Consider the following 12,176-nt stretch of genomic DNA (forward strand, 5'->3'; position numbering starts at 1 on the left):
TATGAATTGGTGAGAGACACAGAGACATGGGGGACAAAGAAGGAGAGAGCGCTCAGTTAAAGGAAGTGAGAGGACACATTGCAGCAGGTAGCTTTCACCTTCTACCTTCGTTTTGAGACAAAGTCTCTCTTGATATTTCTGCCACTGGGATGCATATGGGAGCTTCTGGCCTATTCTTCTATATATGCCTCCCAGAACCCATGTGGAGGTGAAAATTCTGGGGCTGGGATTGCAGGTGGGAGTCACGGTACACAGCATTTCTGCTTGGGCCAGGGGATCAAACTCAAGCCTCTAGGAGGTCTGTGCTGTAAGTGCTTTTATTCACTGCACCTCATGGCTTAATTTTACTTTTTTATAAGATTTTTTTTAGTTACGTTGTATACTTGTGCCTGTGACTCTTCCTGATGAAAGTATAGTAGACTCAGGTGTTACATAAATCATGTCATTCAATGGAACAACTTTTTGTGCAGTAAATTGATGAGGATTATTTATAAACTGCACAAAGAATCTGAATTAAAGCAATTTGTTTTAGACGATCACTTTACTATAAATAGAATAACATTTTAAAGGAGAATAAAAGTTTTAAGTAATTACCATTGGGAAAATGATAATACTTAACGGAAGTTTAGTTTATTGAACCTTCACAGGTCATCAGTTTTGCATAATAATTTTTTTAATTTTTCACAAACAATGGATAGAGGAGGTATCAATGTCATTACCCTCATTTTACAGATACAGAGTAGGGAAAAGGATACATGAACTGAATAAAAGAAAGATTTGCAATTCAGCTCCAGTACACATCTGACTTAGCCACTCTTCTATTGCTGTGAAGAGACACCACGACCAAGGCAACATATACAAAAAATTATTTAATTAGGACCTTCTTTACAGTTTTGGAGGGTTAGTCCATAATTACTATAGCAGAGAGACTGGCAGCAGGCAGGCAGGCATGGTGCTGGAGTAGTAGCTGAGACCTTATATCTGATCAACAAGTTGCAGGCAAAAAGAGTGACCTGCATCCAGAGTGGGCTTTTGAAGTGACAGACTAAGTCCATGCCTGCTCCAACAGAGTCACACTTCCTAATCCTTGCCAAACAGTTCCAATAATTGGGGACCAACCATTCAAATCTTGAGCATATGGGGGTCATTCTGACTCAAGCCATCACAATGTCCTTAACTTGACTATCACTCTAGTTAGCATGCAACTGTTTATTTTACTAGACATTTTCAGTTTAAAGTAAACTTATAAAACATCAAATATTCTATATTTAGTGTAGAGGGCAGAGTATTGTGTAGTCCTGAATGGCTTCAAACTTGTTATTCAAATCTGAGATAACAGGAAGATTGCTACTGCATTCAGTTTTATGCAGTGTTGAGAACTGAATTCTAGGCTTTGTACATTCTGATACATTCGCTACTAGTAGGGTCACATCCTCGGCTCTAAAACCTCAAATGTATCCCAATTTCTTAAATTTATTGCATTTCTTTATTTGTGAGTGTGTGTGTGTGTGTGTGTGTGTGTGTGTGTGTGCGCGCGCGCGCTTGCGCACGCACATAGGCATGTTTGTTCACCCTTAAGGGTCAGAAGACAAATTGAGAAAGGATTATGAGAACAGGAAACTTATGGGAAAGGCTCAATTTGCAGTTATCACCCAGTCACAGAGGAAGTAAGATGAGAATGCCTTGCTGATAAAAGGTCCCTAGCCACGTGACTAACACAGACAAGAGTTATGGGCTAATGTGCTAATGTAATTTATAAGAATTAATAAGAAGCCTGAGCTAATAGGCTAACCAATTTATAAGTAATGAAAGTCTCTATGTATTTCTTTAGGAATGAACAACTGCAGAATTGGATGGGACAGAAACCTCTGTTGACAAATGATGCCCAATGTAGGAGTTAGATTAAGAGTCTCATGCTATACCAACTGAAGTAGCAAGGCCACTTCTAACACCAGACTTAGACTCCTTAGGATAGAATGATTATTAAAACATTTAGCATGTGATCCTTGCTTAATATTGTTTATGCTTATTGTAATTCCAATCATATACTTGATATCTGTTCCTAGTGTATATAATTTTGCATTGGGTTTGGAACACTCTTATTTAAACAAAAAGGGGAGGTGCTGTGGGAACTCCTTCAAACAATAGCGTTTAAGATACCAGCCCACTTGGATGTGGTCTCTTATACTATAAATGCAGCTGTAAAGCATGTGCTCACTCTCTTGCTTATGGTTGCTGAATTCCTATTCCTGTTCCCCATTCAAGTAGAGGACTGTGATCTAGGTCTGTGATCTATGAGTCTACTTCTAAATAAGCAACTCTTTATTATACGTAATTCTGAACTAGTGTGGAATTATTTTGTAACTTTCATCATCAATTTTCTTCACTGGATAAACTGTTGGGTCTTTTTAAATAGTTTTCTGTGAAAGAAAATGTAACAAAGCATTTGTTTTCACAGTAGTTAGAGCACCCAGGCTAGATTTCAAAAGGAAAGGGGATTTTCATAGCTACAGTACTCAATATTTTAGTGGATGACTGTCACACTTTTTGAAATGAGTGAGAAGAAGAGATGTGGCTTGGTTGTCATGACAGTACAAAAACAGATAGTAGGGACTCAGAACCATAAGTTTGGCCTGTTGTCTGGTGGCATGGGTTTTCATTTCTTTCTGTCTTCATCAATGATGATAAATAGTAGAAGGCATTCACTTGAGCCTCAGGAGACTCATGGAGGTCTAGATAATTTTTCTGAGGTCTTCTTTGTTCCCAAGTGTCTGGAATAGAGAGAATCGGGCTGATTTTTAAATAGGACTACATTTACAACATTGTAATAATAACCTAAGACAAATTGTAGCTGGAAGTCTACATATTATCTATAATCTTCAGAAGAGATATTTCTGTGTACTTTTGATGTATTCTAAAATGTCAACAAATTAGAAGGATCTAAAACATGGTACATATGAATTTTCTAGTGATAGGAAGTGATGCAATAGGTCACTTTAACCTGCAAACAATTCCTAAAACATGACACCTAATCTTAGCTAAAGTGATTTTCTGTAGATGCTGACTGCAGTCAGATCCATAGATCATGACCTCATTAAACTTACTTGCTTAAAAATCAAGTTGATAGCAGGGCGGTGGTAGTGCATGCCTTTAATCCCAGTACTTGGGAAGCAGAGACAGGCAGACCACTGTGAGTTCAAGGCCAGCCTGGTCTACAAGAGTTAGTTCCAGGACACACTCCAATGTCATAGAGAAACCCTGTTTCAAAAAACAAAATCAAGATGATATGTGAGGTTTACACACACTCTGTGGAAGTTTTCACAAAGGAAATACACAGTCACTTCAAAATAAAGCAATAGCATGCATGCTAAGCTGGAGGACAAGTATTATTTAGTTTGGAGAAAATTTTGAACTAAAATCAAACATTCCTCCTCTTACCTCTTTGCTCTGTTGTCACCACCTCTCTTCACTGTAGCTGTCAAGCTTCTAAAATGCATATGAAAATGCATTAACCCCAAAACAACAGACTAAATGAAGCATGAGACTTGAGATAGATGCTCCATTTAAGAAAATGATAACATACAAAGAACCAAATATACTAATTTTGCTTAAGGGAAAAATTAATAACTCCTTTATGTAGATATTTTTTACTCATTTCAGGCTATACTATAATTTTTGTCCTGTATGTAACAGAAATGCAGTACTGCTCTTGGTACCATCATATTTAATTCTCGAAGAGACTGCAGTTTGTCATTACAGATGGACTGATAGCCTTGATGGTATCATTGAACTTTTGTCATGACTAACCTGGAAGACTTGCTGTGTGTCTGAAAATTTTGTCATTCATCTTGCTTTTGAAAGACCAAATTTATTTGCAACCTTGAATGACATTGGCTACATGAAACAGCCTAAAATCTATCATGCCTGAGTCTTATAAAACTGTAATTTAAAATCCTAAGTGTTGACCTGGTTTTCAGAACCATCTTCAAAGTCAATGACTTTCAAATACTTTCTTACAAACCCAGCAATTTTTTAACTGATAGCGATAACTTTATGTTTTCATGTATTTTTATGAGTACATGAGGTCACCTAACATGTATCATATGTTCTTATTTTCCCTTTTAGAAAGAAGTATGTATTAATGCCATTAGAAACATATGTTTGTGTCTTATATTCATAAAATGTCAGTGTGTAAATGAAAAATCAACAGATTAAGCCAGTGAGGCTTAATATTTCTTTGGATTATTCAGCCAACAGTTGACAGATAACAGAATTGCATGAAAGTGTATCAAGGGATAGCAAGATTGTTTTTGAGCTTTCTATATTGAAAGATATACAATAGGCTGTATCAGAAGATGGTCTTGCTATTGTTCAATTTAAATTAAACAGAAAGCAAATTAATACTTCCTGTTAACCAGTTTTGAATTTTCAAACATGTGGGGGCAGGGGGCTGGTTTCTGTGACTTCCATGGACAGCAGAGTGGATATCCTTGGGAGTCAAGAAGGCAGTTCAGTTCAACATGACTAAGTAGCTGATGTTGGTTCAAACTTTGAGAGTCTGACTCTAAGTCTTTTATTTTAGACATATTTAAGTGCAACACAATTTGATGAAAATTTTCCTGGTGATAATTAAGTCAATATCATGTGCAATATAAAGCATACATAAATCTCCTTGAGGAACAAAGTAAGCTAAATAAAGATCAAATATGACTACATTGAAATTTTTTGTAAAGTACCCAACACCTTCTGTAAAGATAAGTGCTATAGATGGACTGAGAAAAACACACTTGTGATAAGGTTCTGGCAGAATGTCCAGTGTGGTCTCACATAGATACTACAAAGACCTCCAGGCTACTATGCAAATCTGCTCCCAGTCTTCTGGGCAGATAGGGGATATTTTGTTCCTTCTGCTGAAGGAACAACCTGGTGTGCTAACATTCCAGCTTCCCATACTGCTATCTGTGAGCACAAGAATATGCTGGCCTTCTATATATGTAATAATAAAAACCGGTATTGTTCTTCTAACAATAATGGCCACTATTTATAGAGTTTATTCTGTATCACAAAATGCACTAAATATTTTGAACATGTAATATAATATGATTCTCATGGTAGCTTTATAAAGTTATTCTTTAAACAAAACAAAACTATCCACAGTCATTTCATTCATGATTAATTACTGAGTACATTTAACCTTATTCTTTCTGATTCTTCCAGAACGTGATGGATAGATCCATGGAAATGTGTATTGTAATACATGTAAATATAGACACTCTTCTTCCAGAGCATGTTGGATAGGTCCATGGATATGTGTACTGTAACATATGTACATACACACCCTCTTCTTCCAGAACACGGTTGATAGATCCATGGATCTATGTAGTGTAACATATGTAAATAAACATATTCTTCTTCCAGAACATGATTGATAGATCCATGGATACATGTACTGTAACATATGTACATATATACCCTCTTCTTCCAGAACATGGTTGATAGATCCATGGATATGTGTGCTGTAATATATGGCTCTTAAAATTTGTCATACAGTAAATGGAGAAGAGGTAGGTCTCTAGGGAAAAAGTTTCACGTGACTATGGGATGCTTTTTATACTGCACAGCTCTGTAGAGGATGAAAGATTCAGGACAACCTTGTTACTGTAAAATGAGGAAACTGGCAGATACTAAGTCAGCCATATATCAAGGTCAGCACCAACAGAGCTAAGTCCTGTTCTTGTGAAAATTACCCTTTATCCCTGTGGTCTCGCTCATCAAAAACATGATTCCCAACCTAAAACAAGAAAGACATCATACAAAATTGTATCAAAAATTACACCTCACAACATCTAATTAGTTTTTCTCAAAACTCTCAAGGGGATCAAAAGTATAGAAAGTTTAGGCTTAGGGAGACAAGGCAATTAACTTGGTGTGATATCATGGAAAGACTACTGAGACAGAAGAACGGGGATTATTTGAAAGCAGGAAATGTCAATAAAATGTAACCATGGCCTATTGATATTGACTCATTAATTAAATAAATGTATCTAGCTAATATAATATGTTTATAATCATGGGATGTGGGGGATGTGTGGTGCAGGGTAACTCTTATTTGCACAATTTTCTCATAACTGTAAAACTCTTAAAATGCATAATCAGGTAAAGACATATTTCCCAACAAAACATGAAAAATTTCTACCTAATTATAAGCATTAAAATACATATTCTAGTCATTTTCAGAAAGACAACATTGTTCTAGGAAGGGGCAGATAAATTGAGGGAGAAATGATAAGTCCTAGAAATAGTGAATAGAAGAGTAAACGTAGGTTATTCATTACATAAAATAGTTATATGAGGTAGACATCATTTAAACATCTGAAACTACCATATCAATGACAATGGTGCAAAAATTCCAAGCCTAACACAGTCAAAGGAATTCCACTGACTATAGCTTCTGGAAGTGGTTAAGTCCTAATTTATATTAGGATATAATCATAAATGCTCTTCTAGGGCTGTCACTAAAAGTAATAAATTATTATTCGGTAGGTAGTTGAAAAAGGAGGGAAAGTAGCAGACTAAAATCATAAATTTAAAATAAGGTATTTGTGAATAGGAGTTATAACATAATACATGGCAACTTTATATAAATAAGCAAATGGTAGATTTAATTAAAAAATGTCAGTAGTTAGGGGTCAGTTACATACTATCATTCTATTGTTAAAGAGTAAGATATTTGAATATATTTATGTTCTGAAAGAGCTAGAATATATTCTGCCCCATGTTGGGCACCATTCTGTCAGAATCCAGTGCTAGTCCAGACCATAAATTGTTTCTCTCGACCAGACCCCAATATAAACTCAAAACTTAAATAAATTTTAAAATGTTTGGATAATGAAGTGTAAAAGTAGACTTCAGAGCATGAAATTTATGCAAAAAGTCATCAAAAGGAAATAGATGCAGCTAACAATCTAACAGAAAAGGCAGCTCTAATGAGAGATGCTAGATCTAAAGAGGTATGTTTTATAACAAAGGGTCATGTGTGCTATGGGAATGTGGAAATGTTAATAAAGCTTCAAATTGTGTAAAACAAAACTTTCCATCATAATAAGACAAACAAAATCCAATAAAGAGATTGAGAAAATCCTCAGAGATGTAAAAATATGAAAAGTCTGGGTAACAAGCTTGAACTAATTAAATATACATGTTTATACATATTTAAAACGTATACATATAATTTGAAATCCATACTGAGGAAGCACTAGAATTAAAGTAATTTAACAAATTTTGAAGAATTGGGATTTTGTTAAATATATATGAACTGCACCATGAAATTGATCTAGCATTTTATAACAAAACAATAGAAAGTTCACAATGGTTTTGAAGAAAGACCCCAAAATATATTTAGAATAAACTGAAGAAATGTCCATTTATACTAGTAAATGTTTTGAGCTGAACAATTATTAAAATGCAATATGAGGAACAAAAGCAAGTGAGGGATAATCAATACCTTAGCTTTTGGAAAATTATACCCTACCTTAAACATCTTAGCGCAATACACTGTCTTCAGACGCTACCATAGTGTCTTTCTCTCCCAAGTCACACATGAAACTGTTCTCTAAAAGGAAAAATTCCTTATCCTTCCTCTCTTGCTCCTCCTCCTTCTTCTCCTTTTCATCATTCTCAGTCTATTTCTCTTTCTCCAGAAGTCCTAGAGTCTCTTCCAAGTTCCCAATTTGTGAGTGAACAGCCAACATACAGGATAAGTTCAACTGCCAACTGATTCTACTGACCATCTTGGGAGGACCATCAAATTGGGGTTAGCAATCCCCAGAAACATGAAAGAAAATAACATGTTTGTTTTTTTTAATCCCTTACTGTTGGGTAGATTGTCACATGCATATATCGGTGAACAGAAATAAGTTTTAGAGTAAGATTAAAAGACAATGACTGAAGTTAGAACAATAAGAGAAGCACACAGAAAGAAGAAGAAAGTAGTGACAAAGCAGAGGATAATTAAGAGAAAAGACGAATGAGCGACACTGAAAAATGAATATTGCCAAGACCTTCGTATTGGAAAATACAAGGTAAATGACAAATGGCTGGGATGGAGATGTTAAATGGATGATGAGGTGGTTTGAACGAGAACAAGCTAATACCTGTCTCCAGTTGATGAGTTGTCAGGGCAGGATTAGGAGGGATGGTCTTGTTGGAAGTGTGGTACTGAAAGTGGATTCTTAGATTCCAAAAACCGACACCATGCCCAGTGTCTCTTTGTCTCTGTCTGCTGCCTATAGATCAGGCTGTAGCTTTCAGCTTTTGCTCCAGAAACATGTATGCTGCCATGATCCCTGCTATGATGATAAAGGACTAACCCTCTGAAACTGTCTGTAAGTTTCCAATTAAATGCTTCCCTTTTGGGGGTAGGAATTTCTTGATCATGACGTCTCTTCACAGTAATAGAACAGTGACTAAATAGAGGTATGGATGATGGTAGACAGATAACAGATACATAAATACATACTTACCCAGGTAGAGAAATAAGTAGACTGATAGATGATAGAAGATAGATGAATCATAAACAGATTATAGACAACAGAAAGATATAAGGAAATTTGAAACAATTCTAGAAAAATAAAGAAGAAAAAAAATTATAACCTAACACAAACACATTACTCAGTATTCCTTCTTCAAAATGGATTCTGGGAACAAGAGTAGAGAGCTAAGTACATATTAGATAGGTTGGGTATGTAAGAGTGTGGAAATATTGAAAAACTTAACAGCAGTATATTCAGAAATTTATTTGAAATAGACAAATTCTTTGAGATACAATTTACCCCAAGGCATTAAGCTGTATAATCAAATATTTTAATATGTAATAAATAAACTAATTAAGCTCATAAGTGATTGCATACACAACACACAACATAGTCCACACACATACTGACACACATTACACAAAGAGCCACATGCTGCAAGTGACATAATGAATGAACTTAAACAAACATTGAAGTAAGAAATAAAACTAAACTATTAAGATGATAAGAAAAGAACTATTTTTAACTTGCTTTCGTTCCCATGAGAGGTGGGTACAAGAACCTTGTGCTATAAAAAATGTGGGGGATTATAAGGAAAAGAAAAATACCAGTCATATTATAAATATAACCACAACAATTGTTTTAAAAATCCTAGTTGAAATCATAAATATATGAAAGGGGTACAATATCTTGATAAGATTTATTTTAGAGATGCAAAGTCAGTTGGTGTCATTTATTACCTTATATAGTTAAAAAGAAACCAAATAATTTTCTGTATATATTCAGTAATTATAAGACTTAACACTTGTTTATGAACCAAATATGTATGGAATAAGAACATTCTGTAGTGATATTTTGTTTATAATCTAACAAATAAAGCTTCCATGAAGATCAGAGTGCAGAGCTAAGCCACTAGTTAGCCATAGAGACTAGATAGTAGTGACACACACCTTTAATCCCATCACAAGGGATGTGGAGACAAGAGGGGATAAGGCTGGACAGAGAGAAGAATATTAGGTAGAAGGAGACAGGAGCTCAAATGCAGTCTGTAGATGCGGTCTGAGTTTTCATAGGGACAGGATCACCCCTTTGGTCTGAGCATTGGGAGAGGTGAGAAATCCCCAGTGAGCAGTTGTTCTGCTTCTTCCATCTCTCACCCCAGCTTTCACCCCCAATATCCCCTAATATCCCTAACATCCGACTTTGGGTTTTTATTCTTAAGACCAATTATAATTCATAATACAGCATTCTTAATCCGATGAGATGAATCTTTATGGATGGACCAGTAGAAATACAGATTCCTTTCCACTACAAGGATGTGCTTATTAGAAAACCATTCTTTCAGGGCTTGAAGGGAGACCAAGTCGATTACAAATATCTCCTTAGTTTGAGGTTGTGCCCTAAGGCCAATAACTTTAATAACCAATATTTTAAGAGTTAAACAAATTGACAAACTATTTGAACAAACTTTTCAACAAATGTCACCCAAATGGCCAATAACATGAAAATGTGCTTAACCTAATTAATTAATAACCAGGAAAATGCATATTAAGACAAAACATGATGCCATTATAAAATCTCCAGAGGATTTGAATCAGAAACAGAATACTCCAAATACTGGAAAAAATTAGTGGCATCTGGTCCCCAATACACAGCTGGTGGGAGTATGAGTCAGATTAATCTCTTTCGGAGACTGCTTGGTTATAACCACTAAAGTAGAAGATGTCAGACTATCTGACCTTGGGACTTCAGTTGAGATCTATCATCCAGTGGAAGTACATGTGTAAGTCCACTGAAGGCTTGCTTAGGTGAGAATATTCATGCCAACATTCTTCCCAGTCATCACAACAGAAAAAACAATCAGTTGTGCTTTATCTGTGAAGTGGATAAATAAACATTCTGGTAAATCCTTGGAATACAGCATTATTCAGGACACAGCAAGAAAGAGTGAACTACAAGTTCATGCAGCTTAAGTGTGTGTCTGTAAATGGATGGTTAATGAAAGAAGGCAGACAAAAACATAGAAAAATTCACAGTCCAAGTTTGTCTGGACACATTATACAAAAGTGAAGCTGGCCTGTAGTGTCTCAAGGTCAAAGCAGCTGTGGCCTTCAGCTCCACAGAGTGCTTATTGAATAATAACCGTATTTGGTCCTCGCAGCAAGCTTGTGCTGCTCCTCTGTGGATAGGCTCACACCAGAGCATAGCCTAGCACACACAAGCCCTCAGGTTGGATGCCTACAATGGCTTTCTGCTATTCCTCACTGGTCCGTCTTTCCTATTGTCTCTTCTCCCTCCCCACCCCATCTCCCATCCTTACTTACCATGCTCCCTCATGCTCTCCCTTCCCCACCTGCCCTCTCCTACCCACACTTGTCTTCCTGAGCAAGCATCTCTCAAGGTAACAGCTCTGCATACACTGACTATGCTGATATGAACACAAGAGTAATAATGTTAGCAGACAGGCCACTGTCGAGCTAAAAATAGGTTAGAACATTTCTCAGGTCTTAGTTGGATAGGAGCAATGCATAGATTTCAATTCTATAAATAAGATGACTTTTAGCCATGGGTTTAGAAGAAGGCTCAACAAAGTTATAGTTCTATTTCATCCCCAACCCCTGCTAGGTACTACAGCACACTACAGTAATTTCTCTCTGTGTTCTGGATCTCACATTGAATTGCTGACTGGTAGGGAATTTCTATATCTGTCCTATAAACTCTCCAAATCTATAGCGCTAAAAACTCCTTATTTAACTCTTTAAAGATAGTACTACAGATATCAAGGATTATCTGATATTAGGATGTGGCTATTTGTCTATGACACATTAGCTCTGATGAAAATGAGATGCACAGGCTTGGGATATGGCTCGCTAGATAAACCTCTTGCTGCTCAAGCTTGAGAATCTAAGGTTAAATACCCGTGCGCAGCTGGGTACAGTTGCACAGCTGCAATTCCAGTGCTTTTGTGACAAGATGTGACAGAAAAGGGAGCTCTCAAAACCTCAAAGGCCGACTATCATAGCATACCCCAAAAGGAACCTGTCTCAAAGAGGGTCAAAAGTGCGGACACCCGAGGCTGTCCTCTGATCTCCATCAGCATGCTTTGCCATGTCCACGCTTGCAATCACATGCATACTCACACGCATATGCACATGCACGTAGACACAAAATAAATAAAATAATATAAAATAAAATAAAATTAGATACCCTTTTCTCCTTAAAATCTGGCGAGGAAGGAATGCCAAATTGGTGAATCAATTTTAGGAGAGGCATTGAAGGTTTTATTTGTGTGTGTTTACTTTAGAAAGACTGATTCTATACAACTATTTAATTGCAGATATAAACGAATGCGCTATTGACAATGGTGGCTGTCAAGACCAATGCTGCAATACGATTGGCAGTTATTACTGCAGATGTCACGCTGGCCAAAAGCTGGAGGAAGATGGCAGAGGATGTGAAGGTACCAAAGAAGACTGTTTGCCTACTGATAAGAAAACAGAACATCTATATAATGCAAATATGAGGGTTGCTTTCCATCTAAGACAGTTGAAGCACTTGTGTTAAATATTGCCAAGAGCATATCTTCTTCTTGTGCCATTAGCAAAGCTCAAGTAGCTTATTATAGACAGCATATGATTATATGCT

The 12,176-nt window shown here is 36.3% G+C and overlaps 1 protein-coding gene across 1 annotated transcript in view; it reads left to right on the forward strand.

Moving 5' to 3' along the window:
* Window positions 1-12,176, forward strand: part of LOC125397498 (EGF-like and EMI domain-containing protein 1) — a 660,639-nt gene that overhangs the window by 399,515 nt on the left and 248,948 nt on the right. The window contains exon 5 of the mRNA XM_087899566.1: window positions 11,869-11,991. Within this exon, the coding sequence (XP_087755692.1) occupies window positions 11,869-11,991 (123 nt within the window). The remainder of the gene's footprint in view (window positions 1-11,868; window positions 11,992-12,176) is intronic.

Source organism: Myodes glareolus, chromosome 20 (genome assembly GCF_982192425.1).
Source record: "Myodes glareolus chromosome 20, mMyoGla1.1, whole genome shotgun sequence".
Classification (NCBI taxonomy): Eukaryota; Metazoa; Chordata; class Mammalia; order Rodentia; family Cricetidae; genus Myodes; species Myodes glareolus.